We start from the raw sequence: 16,078 nt of genomic DNA, 5'->3' as shown, positions 1-16,078 counted from the left end.
TAACGCGAACAGTGACATTGATGTGACGCTAAACATGAGTAATTCTCGCGCTATCTTCGCCTTTGTACACTTTGTCAGGAGAACGTGCTTGAATATTGCGTAGCTTCTGAAGCATAAATGAACAGAAAACTATGTGCAAACCCTACTGTATCGCTTATCTTTCTAAAATGCTATATCAGTTACTTAGCAAAACTAAAAAAATATCATGATTTTAAAGTATCTGTGTTTAAACGCGGCGGCAAGCAGAGAGTCCTTCGCTTTCTGCAAACATTTTCACTCCCATGTGTTTGAGGGCGGGGTTCCGTTGACGACAGACAGCTATGATTAGTGCTGCTTAGGTAACGCAGAGGTTAGGACGATATGCTTAACACGTATCAAAGAGTTCGGAATCGGAAAAAAAGCCTACGGATTTGGCTATTATACTGTACTTGAGGTATATTCGTTACAGCTGGCGTGTAAATTGAAAGGGAAACTCATTGGGAACTAACTACTTTCCCCCTTAAGTGCGTGACACGACAGCGGTATTGGCTGCAGTCAGCGCCCCACTTCAGATACTCTTTCCACTATAAACACTCTGCCTTGGAAACAAAACTGCTTCTAGCCTTTGCAACATCTCTTGATAGGCGTAATGATTGGTGTATAGCTGGATGGCTCAATAATTGTGCGAAAATTTTAATCAAATATAGTAAAGGACTTTATACAAGATGAATCAGATCAAGGCGGCTAGCAGCCCTATCAATTCTCTTTGATTATTTCACCTACATTGGGATATGTTCTCTTAAATGTCGCAGCTGAACTAAGCATAGAAACAATATGGTGTTACGGCATATTAATTGTCCAGCGCAGCGTTGTCTTGTCTCCTCTCTTGTATTTGTCTCTTTATTTGCGGTTATTTTCCCCGTATGATCATGAACCAACTAGCCCAGCAACAACTTCTACCTCAGTTATCTTATCATGCGATAATACTGTTTTTGTACTCCTGATTTGTTTTATTTTATCTCGCGCGCCAAGGATAATGAGACAAAAAACCTCTGAACAATGGCAGCCTCGGCATACTGAAAACGGAGGTTAGAAATGGCAGACGAGGGTGTCAAAGATTGGTGGACAGTATACATTTCCTATTCGCCTCCAAAGAACGCTTTACCGCGGGTGATGGCATGGATGAGCACGCTAAATAAGACATGTAATCACGCACAGTGGGCGGTACTTTTCCGCGCCAGCAAGGGAACATGCCTGCGATGCGCACCTACCTTCCAAGACAAAGCATTGCTGGGCGTCGTCAGCGTCTACAGTGTGGCTACGAAAAATGACACGATTTTTGACGAAGAGTATAGAGTGAGTACGCCTTCACTGCCTTGCAGGATTGCGGCCGCCTTTTCGGCCTCCGTCCAGACACTTATCCAAATGCATCTTCGAAAAAGCAACGCCTTATACCGGTTTCCATTGGACGAACAGTAGCACTTTTAGCTGCACTAAAAGGGCTCTCGCGAGTTTCAGCGCCTACCAGTGGTCGAACACGAGCGGTAGCGTTGTGTTCTATTGGCAGAGGAGGCGCGCTTTTGGGGTCCCGGGAGCAGCCGAGAGCAGTCCTCGGTGCTCCGTCGCCAGCGCCGGAGTACAACTACTAAGGAAGTCACGTGACCTTTCTGACGTCACTTCTGGCGCGGCCGGTCTCGATGGAGAGCGCGCGTGCTCTCTCCCTCGAGACCGGCTGTGCTTCTGGCAATCTAAAAACGTTGGCTTCTGGTTATTCGCCGCCCGGAGCCAACGCCTGAGGCGTTGGTACAGCAGTCCAAAAGTCATTAGCGCCTACAGTAGCGTGTTGACGATTCGGCTTGCATCTACAATTGCGTGAGTGGTCTTGCTTTGATAGACTTGCGATCACGTGTAATTTATTGGTAATTGTGAGACACACTACGAGGATTAGTTGGTCTTCAACACGCGCTTTGCAAGGCTGTATCAGTGAGTTGGTTGTGTAATGCAACCTCCAGACATCTTGGCTCGAGCAAACTCACTTTCAAAGCCACGAAATAAATAACAAACAAGAATAATTATAAACATGATGCTGACGCCCGTTTGTTATTTTAGGCGCTGCTTTTAGCTAACGTTGTCGGCGACTTGGAGACCACGTCAGAATAAAACCGTGAGACAAAATCCACGCACATTTTCCAGTGATCTGATGTCATATCAGTAGAGCGATCATCCAAAGGAATCGCTTTTATTGGCTTGGGGGGGGGGGGGGGGGGGGGTACGAGCCTTGCATGGAGGAATTTATGGCATAATGGAGCTTATGGAGACTTGCAAGGAGGAGCTTAGCGAGGATCACCAAACTCAATGCCCTCATAAACCATTAGCAGAGCACAGTGGAAGGGCATTCAGTGGTTGCGAGAAACACAACAAAAAAAGACAGCGAACCGCAGAGGTACTTCGGTCTCCTGACAGAACTCAGTAGTGCAAGAAACTTCTGAAATGAATATGAGAAAGCAAGACTGTGAAACCATGATGCCAGCTGACACGCCGATCTCTGTATATAACGGAAGATGCTGAGGCGACAATTGGACACTCGTCTCCTTTTTATTGCACAAACGCAAGACCTCATCAGTTTTGGGTAGCCTGAAGCGCAAAAACGTCAGGGACTTGAAAGAGAGGTAAAGAACAAAGCGAAATGATCGATTCACATTTTATTCTCAAGAATGCAGTTGTGTTCGTTGGGACTTCATCGGTGAACTTGTTAGGAAAGGAAATATTTTTCGTTCGTGGTAATGGCATCAGTGGGTGATAAGTACTAGCTTGTTTTTTTTTTCTTTTTTTGAGTGCTTTCTTCGGTATACAACTTCCACACTACAATCTTTAGTTGCAGGCTCGCACGTTGTCCTTTCCCTCTCTCACGTCCCTGTCTTTTTTGTGTTTCAGTCTATGTCAAAATGAGTAAACTCCAATAACTAACCTAGAAACAGCTTTGCAAGATCTGACTTGTGAAATTGTGCAAACACTTGGCCAATGCATAGGGGTGCTGTGGAAAGAGAACGAATTATCGAACATCATTGATATTGGCGGCCACTGCTTTACAAGCACAGTTTGCAAAAAAAAAGATTACGAGGGACTTTAGCGACTGAAGTAGTGAAGGGCGAAAGCCTGAGATGTTTCATCCTGTCCAGCGTTCCTGCCATCTGCAATCCCACACTTGAACACCACGCGACAGGAACACCACGCGACAGGAGCGATGGCGTACCATCAAAACGCACACTTGTCGGAGAAAGTGCGACAGATACTGCGCCTTTCCTCCAGAAGTCACATTTTGTCCAGCGTTCCTGCCATCTGCACTCCCACACTTGAACGCATGCCAAGGAACGCCACGCGACAGACGCCGCAAAAGCGGAACGCACTGTGTCCACGACAGTATGATCCATTAAGGGCTTTCGCCTTAAAAAAGAAAATGATGTAGTGTTGAGCGTGTCTGAGTGGTGTTCACCACCGCTACATTCAGCATCAGATGAGGGTGCCCTTAGTGAACACTCTGAAGTCACGTATAGAAGCAACATTACTGCCCAAACAAGTTTGGTTTGGCTTCGTTTCTGGGGTTTAACGTCCCAAAGCAACTCAGGCTATAAGAGACGCTGTAGTGGAGGACTCCAGAAATTTGACCACTTGGGGTTCTTCAATGTGCGCTGAATTGCACAGCACAGGGGCGCCTTGCTTTTCGCCTCCATCGAAAAGCGTCCGCCGAGGCCGGGATTCGATCCCGCGTCCTTGGGAACAGTAGTCGAGCGCCGTAACCACTGCGCCGTCCCGGCGTAGATGGTTGGACAGCCGTCGATGTAGCGCAGTGGGTAAATGTACCGAACGCGATATTCGAAGGTCTCTGGTGCGCTTCCCAATGTCGGCACGTTGAGTCCTCCTTGTATTTTGTATTTATTCATATTTCAGCCTGAGCAATTATATTACACATTCAGGCCAATGACAAAAAGTAAAAATGATAAACATCCCTTGCGCTATTCATGGCCTCAATGACTGTTGGCTTTCTTTTCTCTTTCTGATCCACTCTAGTACAATAGAGTGTAAATTTAACTATGAAAGTTTTAGTATCAAGGATGTTTGAGGCAATTTATGGAAATCATTAACGAAATGCAGAAAGGCTGTGTTACTTTGAATGTTACAATCAAGACTCACATGTCACCATGAAGGAAACTAGCAAATTTTGTTTCGCATGACAAGCCCTTACGAAAGCTGTCATGGGAGGTATGCAGAAATGTTCCAATGAAGTTAACCCAAGCTATGATGATAAATGATATGCTCCATGAGTTTGCATAATACACTAGATACAGAAATGAGATGGTGGTTAAGAGGTTATGCTCTGATTCCTGATTTGTTGACTGCAGTGATCTTTCCCACATTCAATTAGCTAGGTATGTTACCTGTGTGGAGTGGTTTTATGAAAACTAGTGAACGGTATAATGAGGAGACGTACCGAGCATTTATAAGACTTTGGAAATGATTTCATCCCTACCCGCTAACGACGGCAACTTAATGTTTTCGGTAATGCAAGCGATCCCGTGTGCAGAAAATGTGGCTAACGACATTCGAAATACCGGATAAATAACTGCGGAATGACAGTTTTTTTAGTGAAAACGGGGAGAATTCGTTGTTACATATGTTCGCACACACTATTTTGCTAGTCTGCTGTGCGTCCTGTAAGAGTCATAATACGTGTCCGTTGATGATTCAGTACCTACCAGAATTTTCGGTGATTGTGTATTATTACTGCCACTTGGTGTTGACAAAGCCGATGAAAACAACTAATGAAGGGTATGAGAGCGCGCTATATAGAAACTGTTTATTGAGCTGACCTGTACCCGCAAAAGAACGAGGTCGTTCGGCGGCGGTTTTAACAACGAAGCAGCTCGCTGGTTGTCGAACAAATAATGCTCGTTTCACACGTCAGCATTCGATAAGGACTGCGAACAAAGGTCGAGATAAAGCGTCAACGGTGACTAGCATGCCCTAGATTACTGTAGAAACACACGCGCGTGGCTGCAATCTTTCGAGGTACAGTCGCAAGCAAAACTTGTATACAACACTCGGCTGGTGGCGGAGCTCGAGAAACTGCATGCTAACTTTATCTAACAACAACTATCTAAAATCGAGACAATAGTGGCAGTTGCTAAATTGATCCACCTGCATGTGTAGGTGTCGCTCTCCCTTACACTGTAGCTAAATGGCATTTAGATGTAGTTTTCTCGAGCTGTGTCACTGGCTGAGTGTTTAATGTCAATTTGTCTCATGACTGTACACCTCGAAGCATATTGTGCAACAAAAAAATGATAAAGCCGCATCTCCAATAAGGCGTATCGACAAACAGCGGAAACGTAATCGATCCGTGCGCTATAATCACGGTAATAAGGTCGCATACTGGCGGCTGTCGAAAACAGCAAATAAAGATTTGAATGACTGGCGGCATAACTCACCCCCTTGAAAAGGCATCGCCTCCGTGCCAATAAAAAAACCAAGGAAGGTAAACAAAATACTATAAATAAAAAACTGTTAGCGCGCATAATAAGGTTTGAGGCATACAACATGGACCATTTCTTGGCGGGTTGGCGCCGCTGCGTTGTGGTTGTGCCATCGCGGATGACCTCGTAATTGAGCTGCCCGATGCGTCGAAGACTTATGTATATGGCTGAAGTATGGCAGCAAGACCTTTTCACTTAGTCCGCGGTGGCGCATCGGTGACCAAACCTTGGGCTCCTGGGCTGCACTCTACGTTGCGTCGTCGCAAGTTATATTTTCGGACGTCGGCGCCTAGCTAGTCTGTGAAGTGCAGCCGGGCGAGTCGTCGAGCTTAGTCTTCACGCTGAAGATAGTCGGCGACGTTCAGGTTCTCCTCGTCGGTTACGTGCGGCAGCATTGCGTCCAGCGTCGTCGTGGGCTTTCTGGAATACACAAGGCTTAATGGTGTCGAACCTGTCTCCTGGACGACGGTGTTATAAGAGAAGACGACATAGGGTAGAATGGTGTCCCATGGCTTCTATTCGGCGTCGATGTACACGGCAACAATGTCCGCATTCGTTTAGTTGAGACGCTCTGTGAATTTGAAGATGGTATGCTATGGTTCGTAGATGGCTTATATAACTGTATTCTAGGATGGCTAGCACCAAGTCTGCCCTGAAACATGCTGTTCTCCGGTCCGTGATGAGCGCTTCTGGGGCGCAGTGTCAGAGGAGAAATTGTTGGACGAAAAACTTGGCGAGTTCAGGGCGGAACCTTTAGTTAAGGCTTTTGCTTAAGCGTAGCGGGTCAAGTAGTTGTTGGTCATGATGTCCCACTCCTTTCCCGTCGATGAAGTTGGGTAGGGCCTGAGGAGGTCCATTTCTGTTTGTTTAAATGGTTTAGCTCAGGGGGTATCGGGTTCAGTAGCCTAGAAAATCTCGTCAGGGGTGATTTGCGTCGCTGGCACTCACGGCACGCTTTGAAGTAATGAGCAACGTCGGCAGCTAATAGTGGCCTATATTATACCCTCGTATTCGGTACAATATGAGTGCAAGGCCGAGATGTCCTGCCGTTGGCTCATTGTGGAGTACCTGTAGAATTTACTCTATGAGGTTTGCAGGTATAACAAGAAGGTGTGCGGGGTGGGCGGTTCCATTGTATGCAAGCTTCTTCGCAAGGACGTCATTGTGTAACGCAAAGGACAAATGACGCCTTACTGCAAGGACAACCGACGCCTGAACACAGTAGGAGCAGACGCGCACTTTCCTTCTAGGTAATCGACCAGATTTCGCTATCAAGGCCTGAACTTTGCTGTTTTGCAAAACTGCTGGCGCTTACAAGTCCCAAGAAGGTGTCTTCATCGTCGTTCGAGGGAGCGTCGAGGAGCACGCAGGATACGCGGTTTACGTCGAATGCTTGCGAGCCGACTTTGGAGGCTCCATCGGGCAAGGCAACCGGACGGATCTTTCAAATTTGTCAGCCAGCACAGCGCGTGGTGATCGCCGTCCACCTCTAATAGTCGATCGTGTAGGTAGCAGACCGTATTATTTTCTCTCGTCTGGCACTCTTCAGAACCCCACACTTGTCGCGTGGGTGTGTATTTCAATCTCGGCGTTTTCATCAAAGTGGCCTAGGACAACAGGGGACTCCAGGAGGCCCTTGAGCTCATAAAAGGCTTCTACTAGCTGTGCTTCCCTTTTAAATTACATGTCAGCCTTTGTAAGCTGCGTCAACAGTTCGACGATGCAGAAACGTTTTTGACAAATCGTCGATAGCAAGCGCACAGCACAAGGAATCTCCTCATAGTTTTCTTGTCGGCAGACTGTGAAAACTGCGATCGCAGCTGTTTTCTGTGGGTCAGCGCGAACATCATCCTTAATAATGACGTGACCTTGGAAGCCCAGTTCCTCGTAGGTGAGGTGGCATTTCCCTGGCTTTAATGCTAGTCCTGACGACTTCCTCGCGTCAAGCATTGTCTGAATTTTTCAGACAATGCTCAGATCAGATAAATAGGTAATCTGCAGGTTGAGAGGGCCGCTAGACCACTAATTTAAGCGTGCAGTATTCTTCCGTAGGGCATATATTTTCCATAATAAAGGCACCTGGAATACGATACTGCGAAGTCAGGACCCTGAGCTCCAGCTCCCCTTTTTTCGGCTGCCCGAAGAAAACGCCATTAAACACGCCTCCCGCCCTGTGTCGAGGCGGCCCCTTGGGCTAAGCTGCTGCAAGGCCTTCTCTCCCCACTTCCAAGCGACGGGGATATGATACAAGAATGATATTTCCTCCTACGCCGACCACCCCAGTGACATTAGTGGTAGTGGGACAAATAAAGGTTTCGCCGTAATAAAGTAAGCCACGACCATAATGATATGGACTGAAGGTATTATCGACAAAGGGAAAATACTTTTTATAACGACAATAATTCTTCCACATGAGAGTTACGAAACATGACTTAACCGCAAAATTACTTTTTTACTTAATGTTTGCTTTTTGATTTTGATCACTTACCCTGAGTAGCAGAGATAATAGCCGGGATTAATGTCAGCAGTACCAGCTGCATTTCAATGGAGGCGAAGCGCTATGGGCACCTGTGCAAGGAGTGTAAGTGCACGTGAACTGGCCGGATGGTCAGTTATTACGGGACCTCGGACTACCGCGTCTCTCACTGCTTGTGCCGCTTTGTGATGCTTAACATCACCGCATCATAACGCAAAGAAAGGTTCTTTAATAGCTTGTGAGATATGATCCAAACTATACCCGATAATAAGAAATACTGCACTAGCGAGAGGTCATTACATTACAAGGACGTTGTGGTACGCTAGAAGCGCATGCCCCAAGGGATGGTAAATATTATAGCGAAAGCATTTAAGGCTCATTGTCAGCGTCCGTCCAGTTACACTATAGCTGTCAACCAAATGACGCCATCACGCGAAATGAAAATTTACCATACTAATATTAATTCTCCTTGTCTACCATGAAGAAGATAGTAAAGAACAAGTTAATAAATTCTGTCTACACCAGGAATCGAACCTCCATACATCGGATTACCAGCGGAACGCTTTAACCGACAGCGCCACGCCGTAGATCATGGAACCCACAACATAATTATTCTTGTCTACCGAGAGGAAGACAAGGAATGAGCTGGAGAGGAAGAATCAGCTCGATTTGTATCAAAATGCATAGAATAAATTGTGCACTTATACTATTTCTTGATAAAAGTACTTAAAACTTTAATGTAACATTGCGTAGCTGTCTTCGGAAAGTACAATTTTCATTGTTTGCGCCGCAAGAAAATCCAAATTTCTTCGTTCTTAAAGAATTCTTGTTTTTCATCACAGAAGTTATAAGCTGTATTGCACCTGAAAGAACTTAGCAGTAGCAAGCTTGCGAGAGGCCGGAGAACATACATGCGAAAGCAGTTAAGAAACGCTGTAAGGAAAGTACGCACTTTGTCTTTAGTGCTCGTTAACTAACGCAGAACGTTTTAAAGCCAGGAGGTCATACCTAGCGCAGGAGAAGAAACAAATAATAAACGTTGAAGGCGCAGATAGTTTTAGAAATGCACTTAACCGTATACACATTCTCTCAAGCAACCTCGCAATAATTTGGGAAAGCTTTTATAAAGGATGAAAAATTGATAGAGGTGTACTCTACATCGTCGTCATCGGGGAATTGTTAAATCAAGTTAAAGAGTGAGCAGTAAATAACCAAACTTCCTACTACCTTTTCTATCGAGATAGATTGTTGCTCTTATTGCTGTGTATGTTATGACTGGGGATCATTGAATTGTTTTATAAAATTTCTATATGTATATTAAGCTCGGCGCTATTTCTAATCCATTTTATTCCGCGTCCCCTGTATTACTAAATTAACATGCACGTGGTTCCTTAAAGCGATCTGCACCTGCAAACTCTCCGCAGCAGCCCAACTTCCATGTGACACCCTTGACCTCCTTAGTGCAGGCATAGTACACAGCGTCCCGAAAAGCAGCGCGGGCTTCTGACGCGAGGACAAGGGATCAAAAAGCTCATGCTGCCAAGTAATCCGATTTGGTAGACGTCGCAGGGTAACATACTGCGTTAGAATTGTTTTCGAATGCGCTAAAATGATTTTGGTAAGATACAGCGCCATGTAATTACTCTTTCGATATTCTAAAACACGTTTGGCCGCTACAAACGATCAGGTAATGATTTAAGACTGTACCTAGGAACTGGCTTACAGTAGTTTAACTAATGTCACAATACGACAAAGTGGCGTACCGCATCACTCCATACTGCATGTGCAGCGTCCTTGCTAGCGGCCTGACGGGAACACCTCGTGGCCCGCGAGGAGAACAAGATAACAATGGCCACGATGACACAACGTGAACAGGGAATTGTATTTATTGCTCTTGCAAAAAAATACAGCCCATGTCTGGCTGGCTATACATGCAAGGTTTTCATTGGAAAGAGAGATATACGTAAGGAGACATCCGCACACATCAGCTGGGGAAATGGGAATGCGAATTAGGCAGCAAACATTTGTGCGCGCCGAGAGTGGCGACCGGGATATCCCGTACGCACCGCATTCTTCGGACAAAGCCATAGTACGCCAGCTGCCGTAGGAGGCGGAGAGAGAGTGCGGTAATTGCAGGGCCCTGCGCAGCTTGGAACCAGAAGACAGGCAGCCGTGCACGATGGATCCTGCCTTGTGCGCCGCATCACATTGCCCTCATCATCATCCTTGGTCGTATTCCTCGGCCTCCGCCATTGGATATGGCGTGAGCCGACCGTGGACGTTGCCGGCTGGATCCAGACGCTCCCTCTCGCTGTCTGCTCGCCGCACTCCACTTAGACATCTCCGTGGCGCACCTATTGCGATTCCCGTTTCCTTCAAGAGGAGGCAATTACCTCATCTCTCATCGGGAATTACCCACCGCTAGATGTGTTGGTCCCTTTCATGAATCACTGCCTTGTCGTGGCGGAGGGGCTTGCGAAACTCGATGAAGTCGTGCGCTCTGCTGTGTATAGGGCCACCCAAGATAGACAGGTTACGGCAGTGAGTTCTAAGAAAATAAGATTTACTGGAGAAGGTAATGGAAACCCACTCCAGTATTTCCTGCTAAGAAAACCATATGACCAGTCCCAATAGCGTTAATGATATGGCGCCGGAAGCTGAGCCCCCCAGGTTGGAAGGCGTCCCAAATGTTACTGAGGATGAACAAAGGGCGATTCCTAGTAGCTCCAGGACGAATGAAGTGGCGGGGCTAAAGCCAAAAGGACGCTCAGTTGTGGATGTGTCGGGAACCGACCGGAAAGTCCAATGTTGTAAGGCGATATATCACATAGCAACATGGAATGTAAGATCTATGACGCAAGGTAAACTGGATGTCTTCAAGAGAGAAATGGACAGATTGAACATTGATATCTTGGGTACCAGCGAGCTCAAGTGGACCCGAATGGGAGAATTTAATTCCGGCGACCATTATGTCTTTTATTGTGGGCACGAATCCAGGAGGAGAAATGGGGTCGCTCTCATAGTAAACAGAAGAATAGGCAAAGCAGTGCTAGGGTACAACTCCAAAAACTACCGAATGATTTCACTTCGGATCCAAGGTCACCCTTTCAACATAACAGTTATCCAAGTCTATGCACCAACAACTACTGCTGAAGAAGCTGACATTGAGAGATTTTATGCTGACCTGCAATGCCTTTTAGACTGCACTCCATCCTCAGACGTCCTTTTTTCTCATAGGAGACTGAAATGCCAAGGTGAGGAGTGAAGAAATATTCGGAATTACAGGCAAGTTCGGTCTTGGTGAGCCAAATGAAGCTGGACAGAGGCTAGTAGACATTTGTCAAGAAAACAACCTGACCATAGCGAATACGTATTTTCAACAGCACCAGAGGCACCTGTACACGTGGATTTCACCGGACGGTCTGTACAGGAATCAGATTGATTATATTTATTGCCGGCAGAGATGGAGAAGCGCTATACAAGCAGTAAAAACAAGGTCTGGGGCCGACTGTGCACCAATCATCAGCTTCTTGTTGCTAAATTTAAGCTTCGATTGAGGAAAACGCAGAAAACCAGGAGGTCTTTCACTTATGATCTGGATCAAATTCTATCAGACTATGCTGTGGAAGTGAGGAATCGATTTCAACAATTAGATGTAGACGACAGAGAGCCTTAACAGATGTGGACTGATGTTCGTGATATAATACAAGGCGTTGCTGCTAAGGTAGTTCCAAAAGCAAAAGAAATGCAAGAAAACAAACAGGTGTCTGAAGAGGCTCTGCAAATAGCTGAGGAAAGGAGGATGGCAAATGTTATGGGAAAAAGATACAAGGTTCTCAATGCGGAGTTTCCTGAACATAAAGTGCCAAGCATTTGAGGACAAAGCCAATTGAGGAACACAAGAGCTCTGTATAAGACAATCAAAGATATCAAAGGATGGTTCTGTGCTAAGCTGGGCGTGATAAAGGACAAACGAGGCAGGGACCTCACTGAAGCCTCAGATAAAGAAGAGGTGGCAGGAATACACGGAAGAACTGTACAAGAAGGACCCGGACGTGCAAACCCAACATATGACGGTTGTGATTACTGATCTCGAGCCGGGAATCCTGAAGAGTGAAGTTGAACAGGCCTTAGCCAGCCTTGCTAAGAACAAAGCGGAATTGATGGCATTCTAGCTGAGTTGCTTCAAAACCTCAACCATGACGACGCTGTTAACGTTCTGTATACATTATGTCAGCAAATTTGGACAACCCAGCAGGGGCCACAGGATTGGAGGAGGTCAGTTTACGTCCCCATTCCAAAGAAAGGCAGTGCCAAAGATTGTTCCAACTACCGCACGATCGCGCTTATTTCGCATGCTAGCAAGGTGATGTTGAAAATCCTCCTAGGTAGGCTGCAGCAGTATGTGGATCGGGAGCTTCCAAAAGTGTAAGCTGGGTTTCGCAGGGAGAGAGGAACTAGAGACCAGATTGCAAACATTCGCTGGATCATGGAAAAAGCAAGAGTTCCAGAAACCCATCTACATCTGCTTTAGTGATTATGCAAAAGCGTTTGACTGCGTAGATCACAGCAGATTGCGGCAAGCTCTCCAAGATATAGGAGTTCCAATTCACCTCATCTGTTTCCTCAGGAACCTGTATGAAGGGCAAGAGGCCACAGTCAGAACTGGGCATGGTCTTACTGATTGGTTTCCGACTGAGAAAGGGGTGAGACAGGGCTACATGCTGTCGCCCTGCCTATTTAACCTATATGCTGAGTGCATCATGAGGAAGGCCGGTCTGGATGAGTCTTCAGCTGGAGTGAAGATTGCTGGGAAACGTATCAATAACCTTAAATACGCGGATGATACCACTTTAATGGCAGAAAGTGAAGTGGAACTCAAGAGACTTCTGATGATAGTATAAGAAGGGAGTGAGAAGTTTGGGCTTAAACTGAACATTAAAAAGACAAAGAACAATGCGTCTCTCCCTATAAAGTCCTGGAGCATCAAGGGACAAGATGTGGAAGCTGTGACCGAGTTTCTCTTCTTGGGCTCCAAAATTACCTCGGAAGGAGACTGCAGCAATGAAATTAGAGACGCCTGCTTCTGGGAAAATAAGCCAATGCTAGCCTTGACCGCCTAGTAAAGAGCAGAGACATTACACTGCCAACCAAGATCCGTATAACTTGTGCTATGGTCTTTCCAGTTGTGATGTATGGATGCGAGTTTTTTTTAATTAATTTTTCACCGATTTTCTCTTGGGCTCTAAAATTACCTCGGAAGGAGACTGCAGCAATGAAATTAGAGACGCCTGCTTCTGGGAAAATGAGCCAAGGCTAGCCTTGACCGCCTAGTAAAGAACAGAGACATTACACTGCCAACCAAGATCCGTATAACTTGTGCTATGGTCTTTCCAGTTGTGATGTATGGATGCGGGAGTATTTTTTTTATTTATAGGATCATCAAAGGCCCCATTTAAGGGGTATTACATGAGGCGTGGGCTTGCAGCACGGTGGTTACAATAAAAAATATATTTCGATGGCAGTCTTGAGCTGATGAATGTCGGTTAGTGAGGCGATGTGATCGGAAAGGTCGTTCCAATCCAGAGCAGTGCGGAGAAAAAATGACTTTTGGAATGTTGTCGTATGGGCGCGCTGGGGGTAGACGGCATGTGAAGAAGGCTGACCGCCGAAGAATTGACGCGTTTGAATTGTGGTGCTGGCGGAGACTTGAGAGTTCCTTGGACGGCCAGAAGATCAAATTAGTCGATATTGTCGACTAAACCCTGACTGCGCATTGGAGGGTCAAATACTAAAGTTAAAGCTCAGCTACTTTGGTCATCTGATGAGAAGAGAGGAGTCGCTGGAGAAAGATTTGATGTTGGGAAAGGTTGAGGGTCGCCGGAGAAGGGGTAGGCAGCGAACGCGATGGTTAGATGGCATCCTCGAGGCACTGCTGATGAAGTTATGTGATGTTAGGAAGATAGTGAGAGACCGGAAAGCGTGGCGTGATATGGTCCATAGGGTCACGAAGAGTCGTATACGACTGAGCGACTGAACTGAACTGAGATGCATTGGTGGTTTTGAGCTGCGTTGGGAGGGAGAAGGTAAACCGGATTCCCACAAATTTTCCAATATGGGCAGCAGCTTATTGGGTAGCAGTATTGCAGCCATATGTATTCTGACTACTTCCAACACTATTGCTATTTCACTAAAGATGTCTCAAGAAAGCCCATTTTCAAGTAAGTTAGAGGCGCATTCTATGGATAATTCAACATTTGTAGAACTGTTTCTCCTTTCTGAAACATTTAGCATGGCCGTTACAGCGGCCGCGAAATTTAAAACCACTGGATGCTCGAGCGCCCAATCATTCACTTAACCTCTAAGAGATTTGCGGCGCGCGGATTGCATGACGAGGTACATTGCATGTAGCCGAAACAAAGCTCTTCGAGCCATAAATGTTTTGCAAATTGAGTACATGCTTTTCTTATGTTGTTTTGGCGGTGTAAAAGATATTATTTAAGACGTCGCTTAGCACTTCTTTTTATTTATGCTCACAGGTTCCAGTCTGCAAGTTGGCAATAACAAAATCTGGCATATTTCATCGACTGCAAGAATTCAACTCCATGGTGGATATCACTGGAAGCACAGTGACAAAACAACGGCCCAAAAGTCTTTTGGCGGCACAGCTTGAACAAGATCCTTCAGGGGAATACGAAAGACCTGAATGTCGTGAATGGGTGATAGGTTTCCTAGAAACCTTTGAAGCCATATCAGGAGATCAAATAATGGCAGCATTGAAAAACGTGAGTATCAACCTTGAGGAAAAATCTTGTGTCATAGCATTTCGCTTCATTTCTTGTTACCTGTGCATGCCTTAGAAATTGAACTCTTTCTTTTCAGTGAAGCAACTTCCGTCGTTGCTACATAGCCTCAAGTAGTTACGGGGCATGCATTGTCTTGCGGCGTGAGCATTCGCTGTGTTAGCTTAACACCTGTGCGCTCGCCTTACATCATCGTTTGTGTTTTTACACGAGAATACATTAAGCCTACTTTCCTTCATAAAAAAAGTACTATATTCCCATAATTAAAGGCGCTGAGCAAGGTGGCACGATCTACCCAGTACTATTCACAGCTTGTTTAGAGGAAGTATTCAGAGTCTTAGATTGAGAGCAGTTAGGGATAAGGGTAATGAAGAATACCTCCGTAATCTGCGATTCACTGATTGCATTGCCTTGCTAAGTAACTCAGGGGATGAATCGCGAAAACTTATTGAAGATCAACGCATCAAATGCAAAACGGTTGGCTACAATTAACACGCAGAAGACTAAGGCAATGTTCAACAGCCACAGGAAGGACAGCATTTTAAAACAGGCGTTTCAATAAGTAATAAAATAGGTAGTGGTAAAATAGGTGGTAGTAAATTAGGTAGCCACCGATCCGAACCATGCAAGGGTAATAACCGGGAGAATAAGACTAGAATGGAGGGCTTTTGGCAAGCACTCACAGATTATGACAAGCAGCTTACCGGTATTGCTCAAGAGGAAAGTATACAACAGTTGCATCTTCCTGCATTAATCTATAGGTCTCCAATATGTAGGCTAACGAAAAGGGTTCTATGTATAAGCTGAGGACAACGCAGAGGGCTATGGAACGAAAAATGGTAGGGGTAACAATAAGAGATAGGGATCGTGCAGACTGGGCCAGATAAATAAGCCGAGTTAAAGGCATCCTAGTGGAATTCAAGAAAAAAAAGGGCATGAACAGAGCACATAGCACGGATGAAGGATAACCGATGGCCGCTAAGGGTAAGAAAGCGTTACATGGGGCGGCTGATAGTCAGATGGGCGGATGAGGGTAAGAGGTTAGCGGAAGTAATGCGTTTGCAGCTAGCACAAGATCGCCTCAGTTAGAGGACTATGAGAGAGGCCTTCGCCTGCAGTGGGCATACTACGGCTGGTGACGATGACTTTCGTTAAATTTGCCCTAACCCGATTAGCATGAGATGACATCCTGAGTTTGCTATGGCCGCAGATATCTGGGCGCGCCTTTCACCTAGGGACTCTGTCATGCTGCGTGATGGCTAATGTCGCAGCGACCTTGTCACTATCCT

General features: G+C 45.8%; 1 protein-coding gene across 1 annotated transcript in view; it reads left to right on the top strand.

Annotated features, from left to right (window-relative positions):
- The first annotated feature begins 1,051 nt into the window (after positions 1 to 1,051).
- LOC146189389 (uncharacterized) overlaps positions 1,052 to 16,078 on the top strand; it is a 24,289-nt gene continuing 9,262 nt past the window's right edge. Inside the window, exons 1-2 of the mRNA XM_084603259.1 lie at positions 1,052 to 1,335; positions 14,526 to 14,771. Of these exons, the coding sequence (XP_084459385.1) occupies positions 1,075 to 1,335; positions 14,526 to 14,771 (507 nt within the window). The 5' untranslated portion in view covers positions 1,052 to 1,074. The remainder of the gene's footprint in view (positions 1,336 to 14,525; positions 14,772 to 16,078) is intronic.

This window comes from Amblyomma maculatum, chromosome 5, assembly GCF_055883805.1.
Source record: "Amblyomma maculatum isolate TAMU_Amacu chromosome 5, ASM5588380v1, whole genome shotgun sequence".
NCBI classification, from domain to species: Eukaryota; Metazoa; Arthropoda; class Arachnida; order Ixodida; family Ixodidae; genus Amblyomma; species Amblyomma maculatum.
The sequence above is the reverse complement of the archived record's forward strand: the minus strand, read 5'-3'. Positions and strand labels throughout refer to the sequence as shown.